The sequence below is a fragment of the Limanda limanda genome, chromosome 11 (genome assembly GCF_963576545.1).
Source record: "Limanda limanda chromosome 11, fLimLim1.1, whole genome shotgun sequence".
In the NCBI taxonomy this organism is placed as follows: Eukaryota; Metazoa; Chordata; class Actinopteri; order Pleuronectiformes; family Pleuronectidae; genus Limanda; species Limanda limanda.
This window is the reverse complement of record NC_083646.1, coordinates 5,797,358-5,819,337: the sequence shown is the minus strand read 5'-3', so window position 1 is coordinate 5,819,337 and position 21,980 is coordinate 5,797,358. Positions and strand designations below refer to the sequence as shown.

The 21,980-nt window shown below is 43.3% G+C and overlaps 3 protein-coding genes across 4 annotated transcripts; 1 reads left to right on the top strand and 2 right to left on the bottom strand.

Moving 5' to 3' along the window:
• Nucleotides 1-3,359: 3,359 nt before the first annotated feature.
• apom (apolipoprotein M) lies at nt 3,360-6,647 on the bottom strand. Its single transcript, XM_061081205.1, has 7 exons — nt 6,445-6,647; nt 5,987-6,126; nt 5,259-5,329; nt 4,276-4,410; nt 3,661-3,759; nt 3,535-3,559; nt 3,360-3,451 (listed from the first exon to the last, which is right to left on the bottom strand). The coding sequence occupies exons 1-6, from the start codon at nt 6,556-6,558 to the stop codon at nt 3,549-3,551; spliced, it is 570 nt and encodes a 189-aa protein (XP_060937188.1). The 5' UTR covers nt 6,559-6,647; the 3' UTR covers nt 3,360-3,451; nt 3,535-3,548.
• A 1,250-nt stretch (nt 6,648-7,897) lies between these two features.
• On the bottom strand, nt 7,898-9,357 carry glrx3 (glutaredoxin 3). Its single transcript, XM_061080469.1, has one exon. The coding sequence runs from the start codon at nt 9,320-9,322 to the stop codon at nt 8,339-8,341; it is 984 nt and encodes a 327-aa protein (XP_060936452.1). The 5' UTR covers nt 9,323-9,357; the 3' UTR covers nt 7,898-8,338.
• A 16-nt stretch (nt 9,358-9,373) lies between these two features.
• bag6 (BCL2 associated athanogene 6) lies at nt 9,374-20,732 on the top strand. 2 transcript variants are annotated; one of them, XM_061080468.1, is made up of 25 exons: nt 9,374-9,494; nt 11,224-11,311; nt 11,415-11,532; nt 11,929-12,143; nt 12,263-12,325; nt 12,407-12,529; nt 12,623-12,852; nt 13,026-13,158; nt 13,752-13,952; nt 14,041-14,131; nt 14,557-14,607; nt 14,900-15,246; nt 15,347-15,419; nt 15,552-15,913; nt 16,104-16,362; nt 16,444-16,613; nt 16,706-16,759; nt 17,038-17,146; nt 17,405-17,529; nt 17,989-18,123; nt 18,452-18,508; nt 18,617-18,841; nt 19,397-19,504; nt 19,595-19,741; nt 20,170-20,732. In XM_061080468.1, the coding sequence occupies exons 2-25, from the start codon at nt 11,231-11,233 to the stop codon at nt 20,263-20,265; spliced, it is 3,573 nt and encodes a 1,190-aa protein (XP_060936451.1). In that variant the 5' UTR covers nt 9,374-9,494; nt 11,224-11,230; the 3' UTR covers nt 20,266-20,732. The 2 variants fall into 2 exon arrangements, with proteins under 2 accessions (XP_060936451.1, XP_060936450.1); XM_061080467.1 differs by having other exon boundaries at nt 14,041-14,263.
• The last annotated feature ends 1,248 nt before the right edge of the window (nt 20,733-21,980 follow it).

Below are 21,980 nucleotides of genomic sequence, written 5' to 3'. Positions count from 1 at the left end.
TCTGTTGTTCTGCTATCATGCATCTGTTTCTATCTCCATAAGAAATGTCCTGCCCTTAAGCTTACCTGCCAAATAATTGTGTTGCTAAGTGACCAAGCTTTATTTACAACTTTATTTATTTATGACAGCTCTGTCAATGTACGCCACAATCACGCTGACTCGGAGCAAAAGAACGGGGAAAGGAAGTAAGAAGTGCGATATTAGTTTCCATGTAAAACAACAAACATGTTGTTAGTGAGATGATGAAATATTAATTCTAAGTGAGCTGATGTTGCTCTTGAAATGCAACACTCCCTCTGCGGGAGGGAGTGTTGCATTTTCTGGAAAAACTGATTAGAAACTAAATTCCTTTATTTATATGAAACAGATCAGTGAGTTACTTTAATAGAGTCTTGATAAAGCACGAGTTTCCTGCCACTTTCATTTGTTATGTTTCTTTGAGGGTTTGTAAGGAAGCTCCAGCAGATTGAGTGTAGCTGAGTGTGTTAGTGACCAGACAGAATCATTCACAAAGGAATCTGTCCTGTTTGTTCTGTTCAGTGGCATCATGGGAAACCATGGGGGATATTTAGAATAAGCTATACTTCAACAGCAAAATGCATTTGTTTTATCAATTAAACAGTGATGAATTTGACCCTACACACAGCAGCTGAGTGCTGTTGAGATATCTATGTTTTGTTCTCTATCTTATGAATATATTTTACTATATTTTACCTACATTATATCCTGTGAATCATAATAGCTGTGTAATCTATAGAATTAACAATATTACAACTGTTTCTTTTATCCAGGAGTGATATATTAGTTCTGGACTCAGGTACAGGGTCAAACACAGAGTGGAACCATCTGAGGGTCAATCTGACCACAAAGTGCAGTTTGGGGATGCGTGAGAAGGAAATCCATCTTGAGATTTTCCAAGTTATTATGAGAAAAAGATATTAAATCCTCCTCTAAAGACTAATCTCCTGGGTCTCTCCACTGTGAAAAACTTCCTTTTTTAATAAGGGCATAATGGTGGGAGAAACCTGGTGGACCGGACCTTCTCTCACAGAGATGTGCTTGCAAAAAACTGCACTTTGAGAGACAGTATACATCTGGCCAATTGCTGAGTGCCCTCAAGAAAAGAACCGCCTCTGTGTTGCACTCTGTGTCTTTTACAAATACTGTGGACTTGGGAAAGTGGGGGCTCCTTCTCGACATGATCCAGTGAACCTGGTGACGTGTCCAGCAGAACTCCAGAGACTCTCTGTAAGTATTGTTCTTATACAATAAACTTATTACTGTGAAACTTTTGAACACTGATCTTGTCTAAATTATTAACCTTTCCCACTTGAACCTCGAATCAACGAACACACCGTCTGGTCCAGAAGGGACCGGGCTCGAGAGTGCCTGTACTGAGTGTTTTGCTTATGATACTTCAAATAAGTGATAATACTTCTTTACTTTACTACATTAGGATACTGAATGTTATTAAACGTTTATTGTAGTAGACGGATGGATGGACAGAGGGAAGAATAGAAGGACAGACTGACTTTATTGAGTCTACTGCCTCAGTAAATGATCTGAATACTTTCTCAACCACAGGTGGACCCACACATCCAAACAGTGCACGTAGACAAGGATCAGATGAGACTAGGGTTGGGTACCGAGAACCGGTTCCAATATGGAACCGGTTCCAATATGGAACCGGTTCCAATACAACCGGTACCTACCCGGACCGAAACGCAACGGAGATTTCGGTGCCTCATTTCGGTGCCTGAGCCAATGGAAGACTGAGGTCTCCGCTCGTCCCGCCTCCTCACACTTCCGCTCCTTCCTTCACGGGAAGCGGCGGCTCCCGCCGGGCCCCGCGGCTGCCGGTGGACAGACTCTTGTCCCCGCGCTGCCCGCACCCCGCGTGCGTCAGGGCTCCCGTGCAGGTGTGGGGGGGGGGGAGGATCTCCTCGTGAGACCTCTCCCCCGCGCATTTCCTCCGTGGCGGTGCGCCGCGACCGGGCTCCGCGACCGGGCTCCGGGACCGGGCTCCGGGACCGGGCTCCGGGACCGGGCTCCGGGACCGGGCTCCGGGACCGGGCTCCGGGACCGGGCTCCGGGACCGGGCTCCGGGACCGGGAGGAACGAAGACCACGCCGAGAAATGTTTCATAAAAGCGACCGCATTTTAGGGGGACGAAGGCGGGCCGAAGCCTGCCTGCGACAGCCCCAGCCGCGGAGACACGGGGGGGGGGGTCTCTGAGTGATGGAAAAGCGACCCTCAGTCTTCATTTGGCTCAGGCACCGAAGGCAGAGTCACGAGTCAGAGTGTGTGTGTTTTGTATTTATTTTTATTTATTTAAGTATAGTGTAAACTTTTGTTAACAGTTCGTATGTTATTCATAGTTTTAAGTTAAAAAGGGTTTTGTATTTATTTATATTTATAATCTACTTTAAACAGTTAATATATTTGGCAATAAAAAAAGCCTTTCTTAGTCAAGTATCGTTTTGTGCACTTTTTTGAAAAAAGTATCGGTTCAGGCACCGTTTAGGCACCGTTATCGTTTTAAAAGTATCGGTTAGGAACCGGTATCGGATAAAAACCAAACGATACCCATCCCTAGATGAGACTGAGGTCAGTTCACCAAGCAGAGATCAACAAAGGGAAACCAGTCCGGAGAGGAAGTTCACTTTCTGATTTCTTATGTCATCTGTTCGACTGTTTTCACCTCCATAAGAATGTCATTCCTTTTAGCTTACCTAATTGTGTTGTTAAGTGATCATGTCATGTTTATCATAACGATGTACGCTTGAGATGTGTCATCGTGACGAGACGAAATTGAACGTAAACACCACACTCACACTGTGCTTTTTACAAAGAGTTACAAAGGGGATAATGGAATGTTAGACACTGTTTAAACAACTGGATAAACACAAACATGCTGCTGGTGACCTGATTTTATATTTACCACCTGTCACTTCCTGTGAGTAAATCCGAGGAACAAGAGATGAGAAACTGTGTGAAGAAGAATAAAATCTCTAATTTATCAAATGAAATCACAAGGTTGCAAAAATGATTGATGTTTATGAAACTGCTCCATACTGTCACAGAGTCTCAGTAAACAAATACTTTTCTTGGCAGAGGAAAAAGGAAAACATATGAGTGTGTTGTAAGAGCCAGTACACAATCATTAATGAATAATCCTTTATGTGAACATGTTCAGTGGCATGATGGGAAATCCCCAGGTCTTTACTGTGGGGAGGTGGATGCTTCCTCCGTCACAAAGATATGTTGCTTCACTCAGCTCAAGCTACATGTGCTTCTTCGTACTGACAGTGAAAAGTTTTGAAGTGAATGACCAACACATATCCAGAGGGGGAAGAATGTCCGTATTCTGTATTTTTACTTTATTTATTACATTTATTTAACAAGAAATAAACGTATTAATATCCTGGGTGTCCGAGGCCCCGGCAACATCCTGTAAGAGATTGAAGAGACTGGGTTGTAATTTCTGTGATTCCAGAGTAAGGTATAAAATATTAATAACATGACGATTCTTACCTCAGTGTTAATATTTAGCAAAACTCTGTAACAAAAAAGATAAAAGTGATGGATTTAAAGAGACATCTTGAGATTCAGAGACATCAATAAATAGGCAAAAATTTGGGAATTGATAAAATGCCAAACCTTTTGTTTGAGGTAGTCTCACATTTGCCAACCTGTTATGACAAGCTGAATTTTTCAGAAATGTCTTCACCACCTCAGGCTCCACATCCTTTTGCCGAGCTTCCGTGTAAAGTAATCGACAAAGGTTGGATTAGTGCAATAATATGATAGATAACTGATCAAACTACAGCCAATAAGACAGATAACTGACCAAACTACAGCTAATAAGACAGATAACTGACCAAACTACAGCTAATAAGACAGATAACTGATCAAACTACAGCCAGTAAGACAGATAACTGATCAAACTACAGCCAATAAGACAGATAACTGATCAAACTACAGACAATGAGACAGATAACTGATCAAACTACAGCCAATAAGACAGATAACTGACCAAACTACAGCTAATAAGACAGATAACTGACCAAACTACAGCTAATAAGACAGATAACTGACCGAACTACAGCTAATAAGACAGATAACTGAACAAACTACAGCTAATAAGACAGATAACTGACCAAACCCTGGTGAAACATGAGCTGTTGGTAGATATTTTATGGGCTTTTAATGTGATAGTTTTAGAGAAGGCTTATTGATAGTTCCTGTGTGAATGATTCCTTGGAGACTTCTCACCATAAAGCATATATCTGCCGAGGGAGTCCTCTGTGTCTGTTTCCTTTAGCGGTGGCTCCGATTCATGGAAAATGATGCAGTCGGCACAGTTGGCCCACTTGCCGCTCCAGAACAGGTTCCTCCGCTGTGGCCTTCCTGGATCAAAAGCACAAGTCACCAGCAGGGCAGCGGTACTGGTCAGAGAGTTACATACAGCAGGGTGCACAAACTGTAACGTACTCAAACCAAATGAGATACAGGACCTGTCATTAGCACAAGTTCTATGGTGGCTTTCTCTTAAACGATTGACTACGTGCTGAACTTTTCATTTCTGCAGAGACTGTGGAGAAATCGTCTCCAAATTATTTTACACAGGTGTTTGGAGAGAGGAGATAAATGATATATACTGTGATAAGCTTTCAAAATGCAAGAAAGCAGATTTTCTGCAACAGACAACAAGCTGTTTCCATGCAGACATTGAGCTCGCCCACGAACATCCTTGAGCTAAAACCCCTAAGATCTAGATCCATCACAGACATTATGTTTGTTTTATATGTTGCATATGCCCAAATTAATGGGTTGAGTAAAATTGTCTTTTCAATGGTAGGAGTCATTATAAAAAGTGTCACTTCAGCATTACTTCAATCACACCCCGTTGAAAATCCTACTAGTTTATTTGACCTGAATTTATTCACAGGCCTAAGTATTTAAAGATGTAATCCCACCCAACAGTACAAAGGGAAGAGGGTGGCTGTATTCTGTAAAGATTGTAAAGCCTCTCAAGGCAAATTTGTGATATCAGGCTGTATCAATAAAAATTGACTCCGATGGAATAACAGAAACGCCTCAGAGGTTTCCAAATTCGCCATAAAACTCTGGTAAAACGATTGAATCCCTTTAAACTTGTATAAAATTCCCATCTTCGCTGTCTCTTATAAAACAGGATTAGCTTTGGCCTTCAGGAACTTTAAAGCATCTGTGGATGCAGATGGTGCCACAGTTACCCTCCAGTTCCAAATCAACCCGATCAGGATGCAGATGATAGGTCCAGGTCTGATTTATGCAGTTGTCCCCCCTAAAAAACACAGTAAGAAAACCTACATTGAACTTGAAGCAGTTTTATATTGAAAACGAATCTGCAAGATACACTCAAAACTTTCACTTTTGAAACATTTATACATTTCAACTTCTTCAATGTTACTTCCCTAATTCCATTATCTATTTAAAGTGTTGGGTTTTCTTGTTTCACATGTGCCTGACCTGTTTTAACCCGGGTGCTATAAACCAGTTTAACAAGACATGTGACATATTATCAGAACAGTCATTGATTGTATTATTTTACTAAGCCTTGCTCACTTAAATAAAGAAAAATGGGGTAGTAGTGAAGGATTAATGTACCTCCAACACTAGATACTATAAATTGATAAAAGTATTACTCAATCCAGACTTTTATGACACATTTTATGTGCTCAAATAATTACATAAAATGTACCATATAAAAATTAAGAAAACGACCTCTGAAAATGGCAATATAATATAAAAATGTTAACTGTTGGATTGACTTATGAATAACGGCTAAAATGTAATTAACTAATCACCATTGTGTCAAAGCCTCAGATCTAGAGATGATGGTAAACGAAATAATGAAATACTTTAATTTCACGTCATCTTCATTGCACTTCCAGATGGCGGGATATATATATTGTGTGTGTGTGTCTGTTCATTTCCTCACATGCGCATACGTCCGCTCAGCAGCAGCGTGTCATTAGCCGGCTCCTCCACGGTGAACATAATGTTGTCCAGTGCTTTGAACTTCTGGATGTGAGCTTCTTTTCGACTGACTGCTGCTATAAAGAACCATTTCCCAAGATACTAAAACACACAGAGATACACAGAGAGGTGGGTTGCGGCTAAAATTCAGTTACTGCACCTAGGCTGCAAGCCCACGACTTGTGACGAAGACCACTGATGGAAAGAACAGAGGCAGTGGAAAGTGTGTGTTGCAGCGTTGAATGTTTATCTCAGCGTACGAAAGTATAACTGTGACATTTCTACAGTCAAAAGAAACTCGCTAGGAAAAAACAGCAAACAAAATTGCTGTGAAAAGAAGATTCTAAACCTTCCCCAAAGTATCGTCCATATTGTACCATTTGCATTATCATAACAGAAAAACTTAATTTAGTCTCTCACCTGCTCACGGTTGACAGCGTTGGCCGGCAGCAGCTCAGGGACCGAGCAGGGAGCGACGGCCTGATACAACAAACCGTATAAATAGAGAAAATACGACAGGGCTTCATTCAACATGACTGCCACTGTGGAGTCAACACTTGAAATTGAACCTGATCAAAATGCCTGTAAATCCTGGGGACACTGAATTTGTTTAATGGTTCAACGTGTCACTTGAAAGGAGAGTGGGTGTAAGTGAATGATTAACCTGTTTAGCTGTGATAGCCCCTGACCTACAGATGAGGGGAGTGATGGGCCGAATGTTGGATTTCTGCCTCTGTCAATGTAAAGATACAGACTGAGAGTCAAATGAATCTTTTTACTCATGTTCCAAAATCAGCTTTTAGGGGAAACTCAGTGAAAGTCTCTCTCACTAACTGAGTCACCATCAAATGTAGGAAGTTGCGGTTTCTTTTTAAACAAAGCAGATCATTATAGGAAATCTTAAATTACCCTCAAATACTCAAAGGAGCCCTTTAAAAACAGAGCACTGCTCATTTGTTTTGAGTCATATCCTTGCTGAATGACAAAGTCCCACAATCTCTGTCAACATTCACCAACTGAGAATCATTAACCACATGTTTGAAGGTAACTGGACTTTTCTTTTTCAACCTACACCTGCTTGTTTGTGTTCTTTGTGGTTGTCAGATTTGAAGAGAAACGTAGAAGCACTATCATACAACACTGTTAAAACACTCGAGACAAATAAAGTCATGTGAGCATTGGACCTTGAACCTGTTTTCTAACCTGAAGACAATATCTTGTATAATCTGTATTATTTTGAATATGAGATGTACTGCTTATAGTTTGGTCGGTTGTTTGCTTTTAATAGTTGTGTTGAACTGTATTGGTTTTAATATATAATCCTGTCCAGGGACTGCAGATGAAGTCAGAAAGGCCCTCAGTAGAGTGCATCTCTCCGCCGAGGCCCAACAGTCCGCTTTTAAACTACATTCAAATTCACTAGATTTGTATTTGGATGGTGGACAGTGAAAATGTTCTAAATGCATAGAAATTGAATGGGTTCTTCCCTGACCCAAACTACACCCTTCAACCAAGTTTTTTAATAATTTGTTGAGCCTTTATCTGATTTAACTCAACTTAGGGGTTTAAGGCTATGTCGGAGCATTGTTGTGTTAAAAGTTTTGTGTGTGTATGTTAGTGTACACTCCCTGTTCCTATTGTCATTTTGCCAAATTTGAATTTAATGGCAGGACTTGTGGATGTTCTGTAATTAAGATTCAGTCCAAACACAGCTAATATTCTTGCTTTTGTTATAAAATCAGCGCAGTTTCTAAATCCCTCCTCCTTAAATATTCAAAAATCTTTCAGTGTTTGTTTAAATTGTTCTTCTGCATTCTTTAGTGATATTTCAAACATTTAACTTTATGTAAACACGACCAACAACAACAGAATCTGATGTTTTTTTAACTTTTTAATCATAATGTTAACGCTGAACAAACCAGTGCATGTGGACTTTGCATTTAAACCTAAACCAGAGGGCCACATACACAACATAAACCTGTTGTTAAGTGTGAGGCTCGACAAATCCACTGAAGTCGTCTGTTTCCCCAGTGACTGACAGAAAGGAAATGCAGGGATTTATAAAATAAGGCCAAGCGCTGCCACCACCACTCGAGTGTCAGTTTAAACATTTCTCAAAATGTGTTTTGGAATTACTCCAAGTCACATCTCCAACTGCGATTATGTGAGTTATTTCTTTATTTACTACTGGTATCTCTATTATATAAATTGTCTCTCTCTTCCTGGTGCTCCTGGAGTTTGGCATCAGTGCCAGGAGGCCGGTGTGGTGACCTCCGTGGTGACCTCTTCTTCTCGCCCTCTCCCTGATGCCATCCTAGGACTCCCCCTTCAGAACCGACACCAGCTCTCCGCTCTCCTTCAGCTCCTTGACTATGTCCAAGCCTCCGATCAGCTCTCCCTTCACGTAGAGCTGGGGGTAGGTGGGCCAGTTGGAATAAGTCTTCAGACCCTGCCTCACCTCCTCGTCCTGCAGGATGTCGAAGGTGTCATAATCCACCCCGGCGCCGTTCATGAGCTCCAGGATCTGCCTGCTGAAGCCGCACCGGGCCTCCTCCTTGTTGCCCTTCATGAACAGCATCACCGGGCTCTGGTTGATGACGCTCTTCAGCCGGTGCTCCGGGGTGGCGGCCTTGGGGCAGGTGTTCTCCAGCTCCCCGGACTCGGCCAGCTCCTTCACGATGTCCAGTCCTCCCACCAGCTCCCCGTTCGCGTACAGCTGCGGGAAGGTGGGCCAGTTGGAGAAGACCTTCAGCCCCTGTCGCACCTCCTCGTCGGACAGGATGTCGAAGCTGCTGAACTGGACGTTGTGGCTCTTCAGCAGGCCCACGATCTGCCGGCTGAAGCCGCAGCGGGGCTCCTGGGACGAGCCCTTCATGAAGAGCATGCAGGGCGCCGCGTTGATGAGCTTCTTCAGCCGCTGCTCCAGCTCCGCGGGGCCGCTGTCCTCCGCCGCCGCCCCGGCCCGGCTCCCGCTCCCCGCCAGCCGCTGCACCTTCTTGGTCAGCTCCGGAGCATGGGCCCCGTCCAGGCTGTCCACCCGCTCCCCGGCCTTGAAGAACAGGAAGGTGGGCACCGAGGAGATCTCATGCTTCTCCGACACCTCCGGCACCGCCTCCGCCTCCAGCCTCACGAAGGTGGCGTGCGGGTGCTGCTTGGCCAGCTCGGCCATCACCTCGTTCATGTGCTCGCACTGCGGGGCCCAGGCCGCCTGGAAGTGCACCACGGTCAGGCATGGCCCCGCTTTGGCGAGAATGTCTTCAAACTGCCGCTGGCTCGTCGCCTCCACGAAGTTCGCCATCTTTCTTTGCCTCTGACTAGCACTTCCGGTGTCACCTCCACGTCACATCCGCCGTGCAGCCTGGTAGCTTCCAGGTAGCAGAGCTCGTACCAGGAAGTGAATCGCGTCTAATTTAGTGATAAGAACCCGCTGCTGACGCCGGATAAGCCCGACAGCTAGCTCGACTGCTAAGGTACAGTTCCTGCTAAAGAGAACCCAGAGACCCGCTGCCGCCGGCACGATAAGCTAATTGTACCGGTTCGTTTCGTTAGCATTAGCTTAGCCCGCTTGGCCACACTGAGGACGTCTGTTAAAGCTAAGCTAACCCCTGCTAACAAGGGCTAGCGGCAATTAACGGTTGCGGGCTAATGCTAGCTGGCTAACGTCCGCGTTACATGTTATAAAGTGTGTAATTAATGTTCACGCGAATGACACCGAGACACACACACGACAACGTAACGTCACCGACGCGAAGCTAACAGCAGCGGCCACCAGGCTAGCGTCGGTTGTCGTCTTTTTCACATTTTATCAAATCTTTTTACTATGATTATGTGAAAACAAAAACAAACACAAGACGAGCTAATTAGCCGTGGGTTCCCATCGAGTCCCCATCACATCAGGGTTAGTGGTAAAACCTCTAATAGTTCGACTCCTGTTATTAGTCTGGACTGACAGTGGGGGGGGGGGGGGGGGGGGCAGAGGCCTGTGTCCGAGCCTTTGTTTGATTTGGGTAAATATCAAAAGGGAGATTTAATCGCCTTCGTCACGCCTGAACCCTGCATCTAATTAAAAAATCTAATTTAAATGGATGTATAGTTTTGAATTTGGTCTGCTGGTTCTCACATTTGGACCAGATCTAGATCCACAATGCCACAATACACTATGACTTGTCAAGTCTCGACTCAATCGCCAGGATCTTCCTTGTTTTGTCCATCCAAACATCATCAGACCAGGTTTACATATGAAACCACTGAAATAACAGTGAGAATGTGTTTATAAATGTTTTTTAGATCCGCAAAACCTCGATTTTATTATGAAAATATGAAAAGGGTGATTAAAAAAACATTTTATTAAGACTCGTCACACCTGTACTGTACTAACATGTAATAAAAATACAGTTTAAATTGAGTATATATTTCATGATGGTAGAAGACTGTAATAACTCTGTTTTTCTCACATTTTGATCAGATCTGGATCCACAATATCACAAGATATGATGAATAATATATTAGACTCTAGATTTGTAAAATCTTAACTCATTTAGTAAAAACACAAAAATGATTTCTCCAGCTATTCGTCTCTCAATACCTCATCAGAGCAAGTTACGATAAAAAAAGAGTATATTTAAATATTCTATTTGGTAAAACCAGATTTTTCCCCTTCTAGACCTCATCATGCTGGTTCTAGTTTAGAAAAAATGTTAGACAGGTTAAATCTGGACCACATTTATCCAGAGGAGCCTCATCACATTCAGATTTGGGACATTTTAAACCAGAATTTGCCACCAGCTCCTTTCTATTTTGCACGTGGTTATTTTCTTGATGTTTTTAATAACTACTCTGTTTGATCATAGTGTGGACTCTAGTTTCCCATCAAGCAAAACATGCTGAACTTTCACTGGTCTCTGTTTTCATCAGTGTTTATCTAGTTTTCTTTTAAGTGATTGTTTTTGAAGATGTGCGTTAACCTTCTGACACTTTAAACATTTGCTGATTAGTCAGTTACTTCACATAAAAATTAACAGATCAACTAAAGCAATAACAATTAGTCATAGTTGCAGCAATACATGTGATTATTGGTTGAGTTAGACATAAATTGATCGGGGTAATGTTTAAATGGTTGACAGGTTTATATTTTAACTGTAAAATGTCTTGCTTGGTGCATCCTAATTGTTTAATTCTATTCATCTTTTTATGATACAGCAACACCATGGAGGAACAAACTGCAGAGATAGAAGTGACGGTCAAAACCTTAGACTCACAGAGCAGGACCTACACTGTCGGCGGTCAGGTAAATTCTTCAATTCCTTCTGAATTCTGAATCTGGAGAGCATTCTCATTACCAGTCAGCCTCTGAGGTCATCCTAACTATGGTCTCTTCCAACCTTTTGTAGTTGACAGTGAAAGAGTTCAAGGACCATATTGCTCCCTCAGTGGGCATCCCTGTGGACAAACAGAGACTGATCTACCAGGGCAGAGTGCTGCAGGATGAGCGAACTCTGGCAGACTACAGTAAGTACTTAATTAATTGTGATTTAATCTTGTTTTAAAGGGACATTTAGGTTTCGCTCTGTACTACTTCCTGTGTTGGTTAGTTTCAGTGTGACACCAGTTCTCTAAAAAACGGTCCCACGGTTATTTATAATAACAAGCACATTGTTCAGTGACATTTCAGCAACACTTGTTGGCAAATAAGTAGAGTAGAGTTTAGTTTGAGGTTTCCTGTACAGCAACTTTTTATTTTGGTTGTGGATCACTGCTGTGGTAAAAAGTAATTACAGTAAATTGCATCGTATAGCTCCAGTTAGTAGTTGCAACATCAATTAATAAATTAGCTGTAATCATCAAGCATCTATCTTGAATTATCTTCTGTGCCCAGATGTAACTGTAGTGCTCTTGTTGTCCCAGATGTGGGTGGCAAGGTGATACACCTTGTGGAGCGGGCGCCTCCTCCGCCCTCTCAGCCTGGCTCAGGGTCAGGAGGCACTTCGGCTGACAGTGGCCCCTCCTCGTCCTCCCAAGGAACATCCCAAGTGCCCCCACATGATCGCAATGCTAACAGCTACGTGATGCTGGGCACCTTCAACCTTCCTGTCAACATAATGGACCCCCAGCAGATACAGGTACACGTTTAATCATGTTTCGTTTCATTACAGCCACGACCAACACAAAAGGTTGGTCTTGAGTGTTAACTGTGGATTCCAAAGGTTTGTTAATTCAGTGTGTTGCTCTTCTCGTGTAGATGTCAGTCCAGCAGATGGTAGGGGAGAGTGCCAGAAATGCCAGAGTCACAACCAGCACTGGGGTAAGATACAGAGTCTGCTGATAGTACACAACACCACTTGACATCACGCTGTTTTGTTAATTGTCACTTTTTCCGTTTCAGACCAACGGGTCTGTGAATGTGCACATTGATATGGACCAACCGGTGCAGAGCGAGCCGAGGCTGAGGCTGGTGCTGGCTGAAAACCTACTGAGGGACGTCAATGATGTCATCCAGCGAATGGAGGTGAGAGCTCAACCTCCAAATTATTCCTTCGGCAAAGCTCCAGAGAAACCGCCGCCTTATCAGTAACTAATACTGTCTTGTGTCTGTTTTTAGACTCGGCCGAGTGACGCATCCTCCCAAACGGAGACAACAACTGCTGCTGCTGCTGCCGCTGCCGCTCCTCCTACTACTGCTGCTGCTGCCCCTCCTCTCTCGTCTTCTTCTACCTCCTCCACTCCGTCTCCTTCCCAGCCCATGGACACCTCCCCACCCCCAACAACTCCCCCACCTGCACCCGCTGCTTCTGGACAGTCTGAGGGACCAACCCCCCAACCGGGACCCAAGTGAGATATATGATTGTTACTTATCCCGCATATTATAGTTGTGTGAGAATCAATACAAGCAATTCAGGGTTTTTTTATCAATCGTAAATTTGAATGCATCCTTACATTTTTTGGCATATAATCAATGGAATGTGTTTGAATGTGACACGTTTTGATTTCTTTTCCTCCTCTAGTCATCCCAGCCCATCAGATCTGGCAGAGATGTTGTCTGAGCTAAGGAGGGTAGAGGAGAGACTCCAGCCCTTCCTCCAGAGAGCTCACACCATCCTGGAGACAGCCACCAGCACAGAATACAACAACAATACAGTAGGATTCAAACTTCCACATAATAATTCGCTGCTGATCTCTGTTGTATGTTGCCCCTTCAGTCTTATACTCCCTTCATACATGTGGCACACTAACATATTTTATACACAGTATGTACCAAATACTATCTCCTCCCATTGCTTTGTATCTTTACCTGGTATCATACATGGGGTGGACACGCATGTTCGTTTTTTATAATCTTTGTTTCTGTCTTTCTTAATTACGTCTGTTTATATTTTGGAATCGTTATTTATAAATATCTATGGCATCAGTTAATTAAAAAAAACTCAGACAGGTAGCCCAATTGAATTAATCACCGCTTTGGAGCTGCAGAGGGCGCTGTTGTTTCATTAAATATTTGATATATCATATTTAAACTCAAGATCCATTCAGATTATGTAATCATCATCAGTTAAATGAAAGGTGTATACAGCTGTGGAGAGTTTGTTCATATGATTGGTTGGATGGATAAATTGGACCAATGTGCAGGAATCCTCGTCTATATTAATGTTCATTTTTGTAAACTATTAATGGTAAATATAATGTTTTTTTCAAAACTTTTTCTATAGCTGATATATTTTTTTTTTGAACAGGAGAGAGAGGAGGACCAGCGAACTCTCGTCTTGACAATGGAGTGTCTCCGTCTCCTTGGTAACGCCCTTGTGGCCCTCAGTGACCTGCGACTGAACCTCATGAGCCCTGTGCCACGCCACCTACACGTGGTCCGTCCTTTCTCCCACTATTCCACCCCGGCCAATATGCCTGGAGCCGTACACCACCACATCCCAGTGCAAGTAAGAGAACACAAATATATTTTAGACAGAAGGTGATGTGAACATTTTGTTTAATTCGACCTGACTGACCTCGCATCTTCACCAACAGATGAACATGGGCGCCACAGTGACTGTTGCGGCTAACGGCACTGAGGGACCAACCACGACCACCCAGTCGGCCAGCCAGTCGGAGCAGGCAGGTCAGGGACAGACCTTTCCCCCACAGACTTCCGCGTCCAATCAGCAGGCGGGACAGGGACAGGCTGGCCCCCGGGTCATCAGGATCAGCCACCAGGCAGTCCCGGTGGTCATGATGCAGATGAACACGGATGGTGTGTTGTCCCGTTTCCGTCACTGATTGAATGCTCCACTTCGTTAAAGGCGTTTGTCTGTCACGTTGCTGGGCGGCAGTGCATTGGAATAGAATGACTGCACATATGGCACCACTTCATCCCCCAACGCCACGAGCGTTGGCCGACTGGTCTGAAGAATTTAATGATTTATAGGCTTAAATCTAATCAGACTTTTGTTTGTTGAATAAGGATGTTATTGCAAATGCACTTCTGAGTGTAACATACTATTACACAGGAGTTAAAACATTTTTTTGTGTTGTGTTTGTGTGCAGGCCAAGGTGCAAACCCTGCAGCAGCTGGTCAGCAAATGCCCGGACAACCAGGTAAAGGCCAGTTTAAAGATGATTAATCAATAAATTCATGTCAAATATTAGATCAAATTTTGTAACCCTAACCCTTTGGTCAGGAACAAAACATTTTAAGAACGAAGTCGACTTTGGCTTCAGGAAACAATGTAGGAACAATGATAATGATATTAATCATTGATAATGAAATGTTTTAGCTGAAGCTATAAATCCTTAATATATTAACATTAACTAATCAGTCTTATTTTCTTCTGATCACAAAAACAAGAACTCATATTGTTCTGATTCCCTGCTCGCTCTCTGCCTCCAGGTGCCCTCCCCCCCGACTTTATGCGGAACCTCATGCAACAGATCAGCCAATACGCCGCTGCCGTAGCTACAAGCGCCGCTACCGCCGCTGCCACCGGCCAGCCAGTCCCACCACAGCCCACCCCTCCCGGCTACAACTCCACAGCCAACTCTTCGACTACCACCACGGGTCCTAACACACCCACCACCACCCCTACTGCTCCCCCACCACCTCCCCACACTGGACCCCAGGCCAGGGTTGTGTTCAGCCGACCCCCATTTGCACCCAACATGCCCCCTCCGGCGTTTGGCACTAGGGGAACCACCATCAATGTGAGGGCTGCCATGCCAGGCCAGCAGCCAGGACAGGTGTGCGGAAACTGTTTTCAGATTTGGGTCCTGCGTGATTGTTGAGGCTGATTGTCAACATATTCAGTATTTGAGACACATACAATATCTTCCCCCACAGGCTTTCAACCCTGCTGCTCTCAACCAGATGATTAGTGGACTAGTCGGACAGCTTCTGCTGCCGGGACAAATGGGTAAGCTCATCCGTTTGTTCAATTCAGATTCAGACTATTAACAGCATTTCTGTCCTTATGGGATTCATTTACTTAAAAAGAGATTGGTAATCCATTGCTGTTAATAAATATTTCAATCTGTTTTTTCCACAGCTGGTCAAACTGTCACATCCTCATCCTCCTCATCCACATCCACACCTTCCTCCACCTCCTTTCCCCCCTCTCAAACCAGCACCTCTTCCTCCTCCTCATCCTCCTCTTCCTCCTCCTCCTTTTCATTCTCCACTTCTGGACCAACACCTCCACCCACTGCAAACAATACTAGTCCAATGAGCCAGAATGAGACCAACCCCAATGAGCCTCAGTCCCAGGAGATGCCCCCAGACCTCAGCCAGCTCCTGGGTTCCCTCCTGGGTGTAGCTGGTGCAGCTGGCCCCGGAGGAGCCCCTTCCATCACTGTCACCACATCTGGTGTTCCAGCCTTCATCCAGGGAGTCAGCGAGTTCATGCAGCAGGTGAGAGTTTGAATGTGTGACACTTTGTTTGTGGATTACTTTTATTATCCAGTATTCCATCATTAAACTGATTATAAATAATCATTTTGTGTATTAAATTGTATTTTATTTAGTAAATGACTCACAGTGTATGTGTGTGGACACATTTTAAAGAAATTACTGTGGTAACAAATCCTCATTTCCTTCCCAGGCCCAGCCCATCTTTACTCCACCCCCACCTTCCTCTGGTACTGCTCCAGCTCCTGGTTCAGGGCCCAACCCGATGCCCAATCCCACTGGAGCGGCTGAAGCCCTCAACCCAGAGTTATTCACAGGCATCGTCCGTGGTGTTCTCAGCACCATGATGGGCTCCCTGGGCCAAACCCAGAACGACACAGAGAGCATCGCTCAGTTTATGCAGAGGCTGTCGCAGGCAACCAACATCTTCATCAGTCCCGAGGATCCTACTGGTAAAGAACAGCACAAAATGTAGTGACGGAGCATTTTCTGTATTCCCTTCTTTTATTTTTTGTTTTATTTGTGGTTCACAGGGTTTTTCGGCGAGCTGCTGATGTTGGTGTGCCAGACGTTCACCATGTCAGACCTGGTGATGCTTCTTCACGGCCAGCACCAACCCCTTGGTCGCATCCAGCCTCAGCTGTCCCAGTTCTTCACCCAGAACTACCTCAGTGGCAGAGAGCCCACCGACCAGAATATTGCTGTTAGTACGACTCACCAGGAATTCTCACTCATATTTCTCTTTTGTGTAATTGACCGGTAAATGTTTTATCTTTCCTTCTTTCCGTCCCACAGGAGGCTGCCGAGAGTCTTGTGAACGAACTGGAGGAGTACATCACCGAGAGCTTTGTAAGTCCCTGAAATCCTCTCCTCGTCCACTGAAATACAAAACAGTAGCTATTGAAATGTGATCAAATCATTTTTTACACTATATGATATCAATTTATCACAGCTAAGATGATCGAAGAAGTTTTGATAAGATGCCTATAGGGATTTCTCTATAGTCCATCTAGTCATTTAGGCTTTACTGAAGAAATGTTGGACCCAATTTAGTGACTGAAAAATATTTCACGAACCTTTCCGCCGAGTAATTTTAATTGCACCTTCTTCACTTTCAACCCCTTCAGAGAGAGTCTTCAGTCACCGTGCTGGACGGCGTTGATGTGACTCAGACCAACATGTCCTTCTTCAGACAGCAGCTGACTCGTATCGCCACACATATTCTGCGCTGCAGTGGTAAAAGACTATTTTTCTTTTTCTGTTTGTGTTCGTGTTGCCTCCATTTGTGTTGTGTAGGTTGTAGCACTTGAGAGTATCCTATTTAAAGTATTTATGAGGAATCCTGCTTTAAGCAAATAAGTCAACTTTACCAACTTAAAGTTAAACTGTCTCTGTAGCAAATGTAGAGAATCGTAGAGGAATTTTTTAATGAAATAAATGTTTTCATGCAATGTTTTTCCTTATTATTCAATTTCAATATTTGTTCTCATCCAGATGAGATGTTTGGCCCCCGGTTGCTGCTGATGTGTAACCAGGCTCTCTTCGAGTGTCTGGCACTCAACCTGCACTGCCTGAGAGGAGACCAGAGAGCTCTGACTGCAGTCATCAACCACAGAATAGTTAGTACACTCACTGGAAATGGAAATCTGTATTCTCTCAAATGACCAGCAGATGGCGACTCCAGTTCTTGCAAAAAGAAATGAAGTCAGTTTCTATAGACTTCTGTAAAAAATGACTCAGCTTCTCTCTTTATTTTTATAACGTTAGTAATCCCTTTTCTAAGGAGTTTATTGTCTCTAACTCTAATTTTAAGTCTTCTTCAATACAGCATGATGTTTATTTTATAAATGATGGTCCAATTTAGAGTCAAATACATGATTAAGCACCTTATACATGTGTGATTGACTTTGATAGTGACTCAACATGAGCAAACATCACTTGGAGTCATCACTTTTGTCTTTATAAAAAAGGAAGTCACACAATTAAAAGTTTGAATCAATCCAAAGAGAGAAAAATACAAAAAATAAACAACACACCAGCTGCTGTGAAGTAAAAGCTGAACTTTCTTCTGGTTGCAGCGAAGGATGTCGAGTGACATCAGCCCCAGCCTGGTCAACTGGATGACCAGCATGATGACGATGAGGCTGCAGGTGATTCTGGAGCACATCCCGATCACACAGGAGCAGATCCAAAACTACATCGTTCACACACAGGTAACGCATCACAGCCTGTTTTATTTTATTTATGTGTTAGTGGCTGATAGTGTTAGTGGCTCTCACGTGTTACTTCTCAGGTGTTCAGTTACTCACAGGTTGTTTGAAGTTTGATTGTTTTCTTCTTTTCTGTATCTATCTTTGAATTTCTGAGTTTAACATTTTATCGGTTTCCTTCCCAACTGATACACAAACTCATACTCAGGTATATGCAAATAATGTAGTGTGCAAATAAAGCCGTCCGTCTTGTCTGATGGCTCTTACATATCGTGTTCCTTTAGACAGCACGTCTGAAATGGCTAATAAATATTAGATGACATTCTTTCAGCGAGATCAGTCTTTTGCACCTGCCACACAAGAGCCTGAACGAGCACAAAGTGCAACGGTAAGCAGGGTGTGTCTTTAAAATCCTCTGTGGATCAACCTTAATATGACATTTCAGGCGCTGCTTTGACTTTTAGTTTCCTCACTTCACTCTTCTCTCCCTCTGAAGAACTTGGACAACCTCTCACCAGCTGCAGCAACCACAGCAGAGGAGGCCATGTCTGTGTCACACGACACAAGGGCATCGTCACGGGAGACAAGGGTGTTGCCTGGAGACCTAGGGGCCGCAGGAGGGGCCGCACCATTAGGTGGCGACATGGCAGCAGCGGGAGCAGAGGGAGGCAGCGATGATTCTGCTGGAGAGTCAGAGGCCTGGGCGGCTGCTGTTCCCCCTGTAAGAGAACACACAGTTTGTTCGCTGTTTTTAATAACACATCATTTTGGTTGTTTGTAAATGTGAACCAGGGCCGTGCAACAAAACAGGAGGTCAGGACATTCGGCTCCTGGACATGTTCCCCTGTTACTCTGGATGATCAGACAGTTTTTATTGGAACTTCTGCTGTAGAAATGTTTCCAGTGAAAACTGTTCTAAAGTTCTCAGAGTAGCAGGGACATGGTTTCTGGAAATACAAACAGACTGAGATCATCTTTAAACAACACTCAGATGTCCATTAATACACTAAAAAGTGTTTTGGTCCAAGAATAAGAGATGGGAGATAAATTCCAAATTGTTGTCAAAAAATTTGCTTTTACTTTAGCTTAAGTTAATGAAGCCTCTGAAGTCTGTGTTTGTCAGATCAAGTATTTCCTTACTGGGCTGCAGTGGAAGACCATCTAATTTATATATTTTTGAAGGCCTTGTATTTAAGACATTTTAGAACCTCCTGAGGACCCACAGTCACCCTGGATACCAATAACCCTCCTTGTGTATTTACTGTTTGGGGTGTAGGAGTGGGTGCCCATCATCAGGTGTGATATGATGACCCAGAGGAAGATGAAGGCCCAGCCGCCGCTGTCTGACGCCTATTTGCATGGAATGCCTGCGAAACGCAGAAAGGTGATCAGGTCGTTTCCAGCTTCACTCTTCACATTAACAGCTTCACATGTCATCACCTAATTTAACATGTTTGTACGTGTGTGTTTTCAGACCGGACAGGGTGGTGCGAGCCTCCTCTCCCTCTCTGACGCAGTGAGTCAAGCAGCCAGGACGGCCGGGGTCAGGCCCATCACCTCCACTGAGCGACTACAGGACGATCTGGAGACACAGGAGACGAAGGAAGCGTACGCAGAACAGGTATCTGCTCATTGTGTCGGCTACTAACGCCCTCAGCATTGATTTTTTATTAGGATTCTGTTAACTTTTCATTTGCAAGTTACAAAGCTGAGCATCAGGGTTCTGAAGATGTTCAGTCGTGTTTGCAGGCTGCTTCATAAAAAACTACATATTTCCAGTGTCTTAAACCTGGTTTTCAGGTTGATAAACCTTGAATTGAAACAGTTGGCTCTGGGATAAAGTGATTTATCCACAGAATAACAGATTTCATTTATTTGTAAACTTGTTGACCTTTTAATTTATTAATTTATGATTTAACTGATCATTTAATTAATCTAAATGTACGTTTGTATAACATAGAAACACTGCAAACGTCACAAAGTCACATTTTGACAAAGTGCCTCTTTCTTCCACCTCAATCTTGACTGTTTCTCTTCTTCTCCTCTCAGGTTAAAGCCGACATCAAGAAACGAGTGAGAGAAGACCCGGATTTCAACTCTCAGCAGTTTCCCAACTCGCATAGAGCCTTCTCATCAGACTCGTAATCAGCTGCAACTCACCGGCACTCTAGCTGTCTTCTTCTGTGTTCATTTCTCGGATCATCGTTTAACTCCCCCGACCACTCGCTACAGCTTCTCCCAACTGTGTGTAACGTTTTAAAGCAGTTAGCAGCTCTCTCGTCTAATTTCCTACTGCTAATGTGACTGCTTCCCCAGTGCCTATTTATTACTTAGTGTTTATTTAGGTCAAACCTTTGCTGAGAGAATGTTCCCGATCCAAAAGATGATATATTAGATTTAAGTTTCACTAAACCTGGTGACTTTAATTCTGTCTTGTTCCCTTGTGTTCGTCTGTATTTCTTTTGCTCTCTTATCCTTGTGTAGCTTTGTTAATATTGAGCCTGAGTTCTAGTTATGTAGTGGACTTTTGCCTTCCTCCCTATCAAGCGCAAGAGTAAACTTTCATGTGATGAACATGCTGTACAGTAAGCTTAATAAAAATCTTGATACAACGGAGTTCTCTTTTTGTGTGTCGGGGGGTTGTTTTGAATGTGATATATCAGGAATATCTCAAGAGAATTTCATTGCATCAGGCACTAACACTCACTTGGGCTCATGGATAGATTTTCCTGGTAAAAGGTAATTTCATAATATCTCAAGTCTGCCTCTGCCTGCGAATTCGGACTAGTTGTCACTTGGACTCTAGGTGTGTCTGACTTGATCCTGAAGGGGAGGAGTAAAAAACAGTCAGGTACAACGAGAGGTTTGCCTTTTAACACCTGACATTTATGGATATACTGAAGCCTATTGTATTCACTTGAGGAAAAAAAAATGGGCTCGGATTTTCTGAATTTAAGACTTAGTTATCCTGTTAATCCAAAAGAATAACAGCAGATTTAAAAAAAAAGAAAATAATCATCTTTTTTTCTTTAAAAATACAAAATCCGCTCAGTTTTTCTGAAGTAAAGAGATGTTTGTCTTAATTCAGCAAAAAAACAGGGCTGGTGAAGTCGGCCAACATTTCTAACCAGCATGCATTGTGTTAGGACCAGCATACATCACAGCGCCGAATCAAGTGGAAAGCGCCTTCAGATCACCTGATTAGAACTAAGTGGCCAAAGATCACAGTCAGCTCATGTGAGCCAGGAAAAAGGAACTGCACTGGGTGGAGGAAGCGTACAACCACAGCAAGGTTATTGTAGTTTATGCCGTTTTTGATGCATTAGTATACCATGACATTTATTTACCATTTTGTGTGACTCACCAAACCTTTTGCCGTGAGGAGACCAGCATGAACAGGAAAGAAGATGAACTCACAGCCAGTCAAACCTGTCTGATCACATCTGGACACATGACTGTTGTTTAAATACCGACTTGAAAAACTGGAAACGTTTCCTTTATAGATTTAATAAGTTGTTCACACTGAGATGAGGTGTGGTAATGTTTTCTTTGTTTGCAAATGCTGCAGCTCGAAAAACAGATCTTAACATATGACATCTCCCTTCCAGTAAAGATCCACACTGACAATACGAGTCGATAAAGTCCAGAGAGAAGTGACTGACGAGTGCTGGACACACTTCAGATGGACGTCACGATTTCTACATTTGACTCGCCAACACTTATCCTCAGCCTTTGTAGAACTGCTCCATTTTTAATAAACCATGAAGTTCAAATCTGTATTATTTCTATTATTTATTTAACAAACTTTTCAATTTATGTGCAGCACAATGAGCATTTGTTTCCTCCCTTGCTTGGCGTCA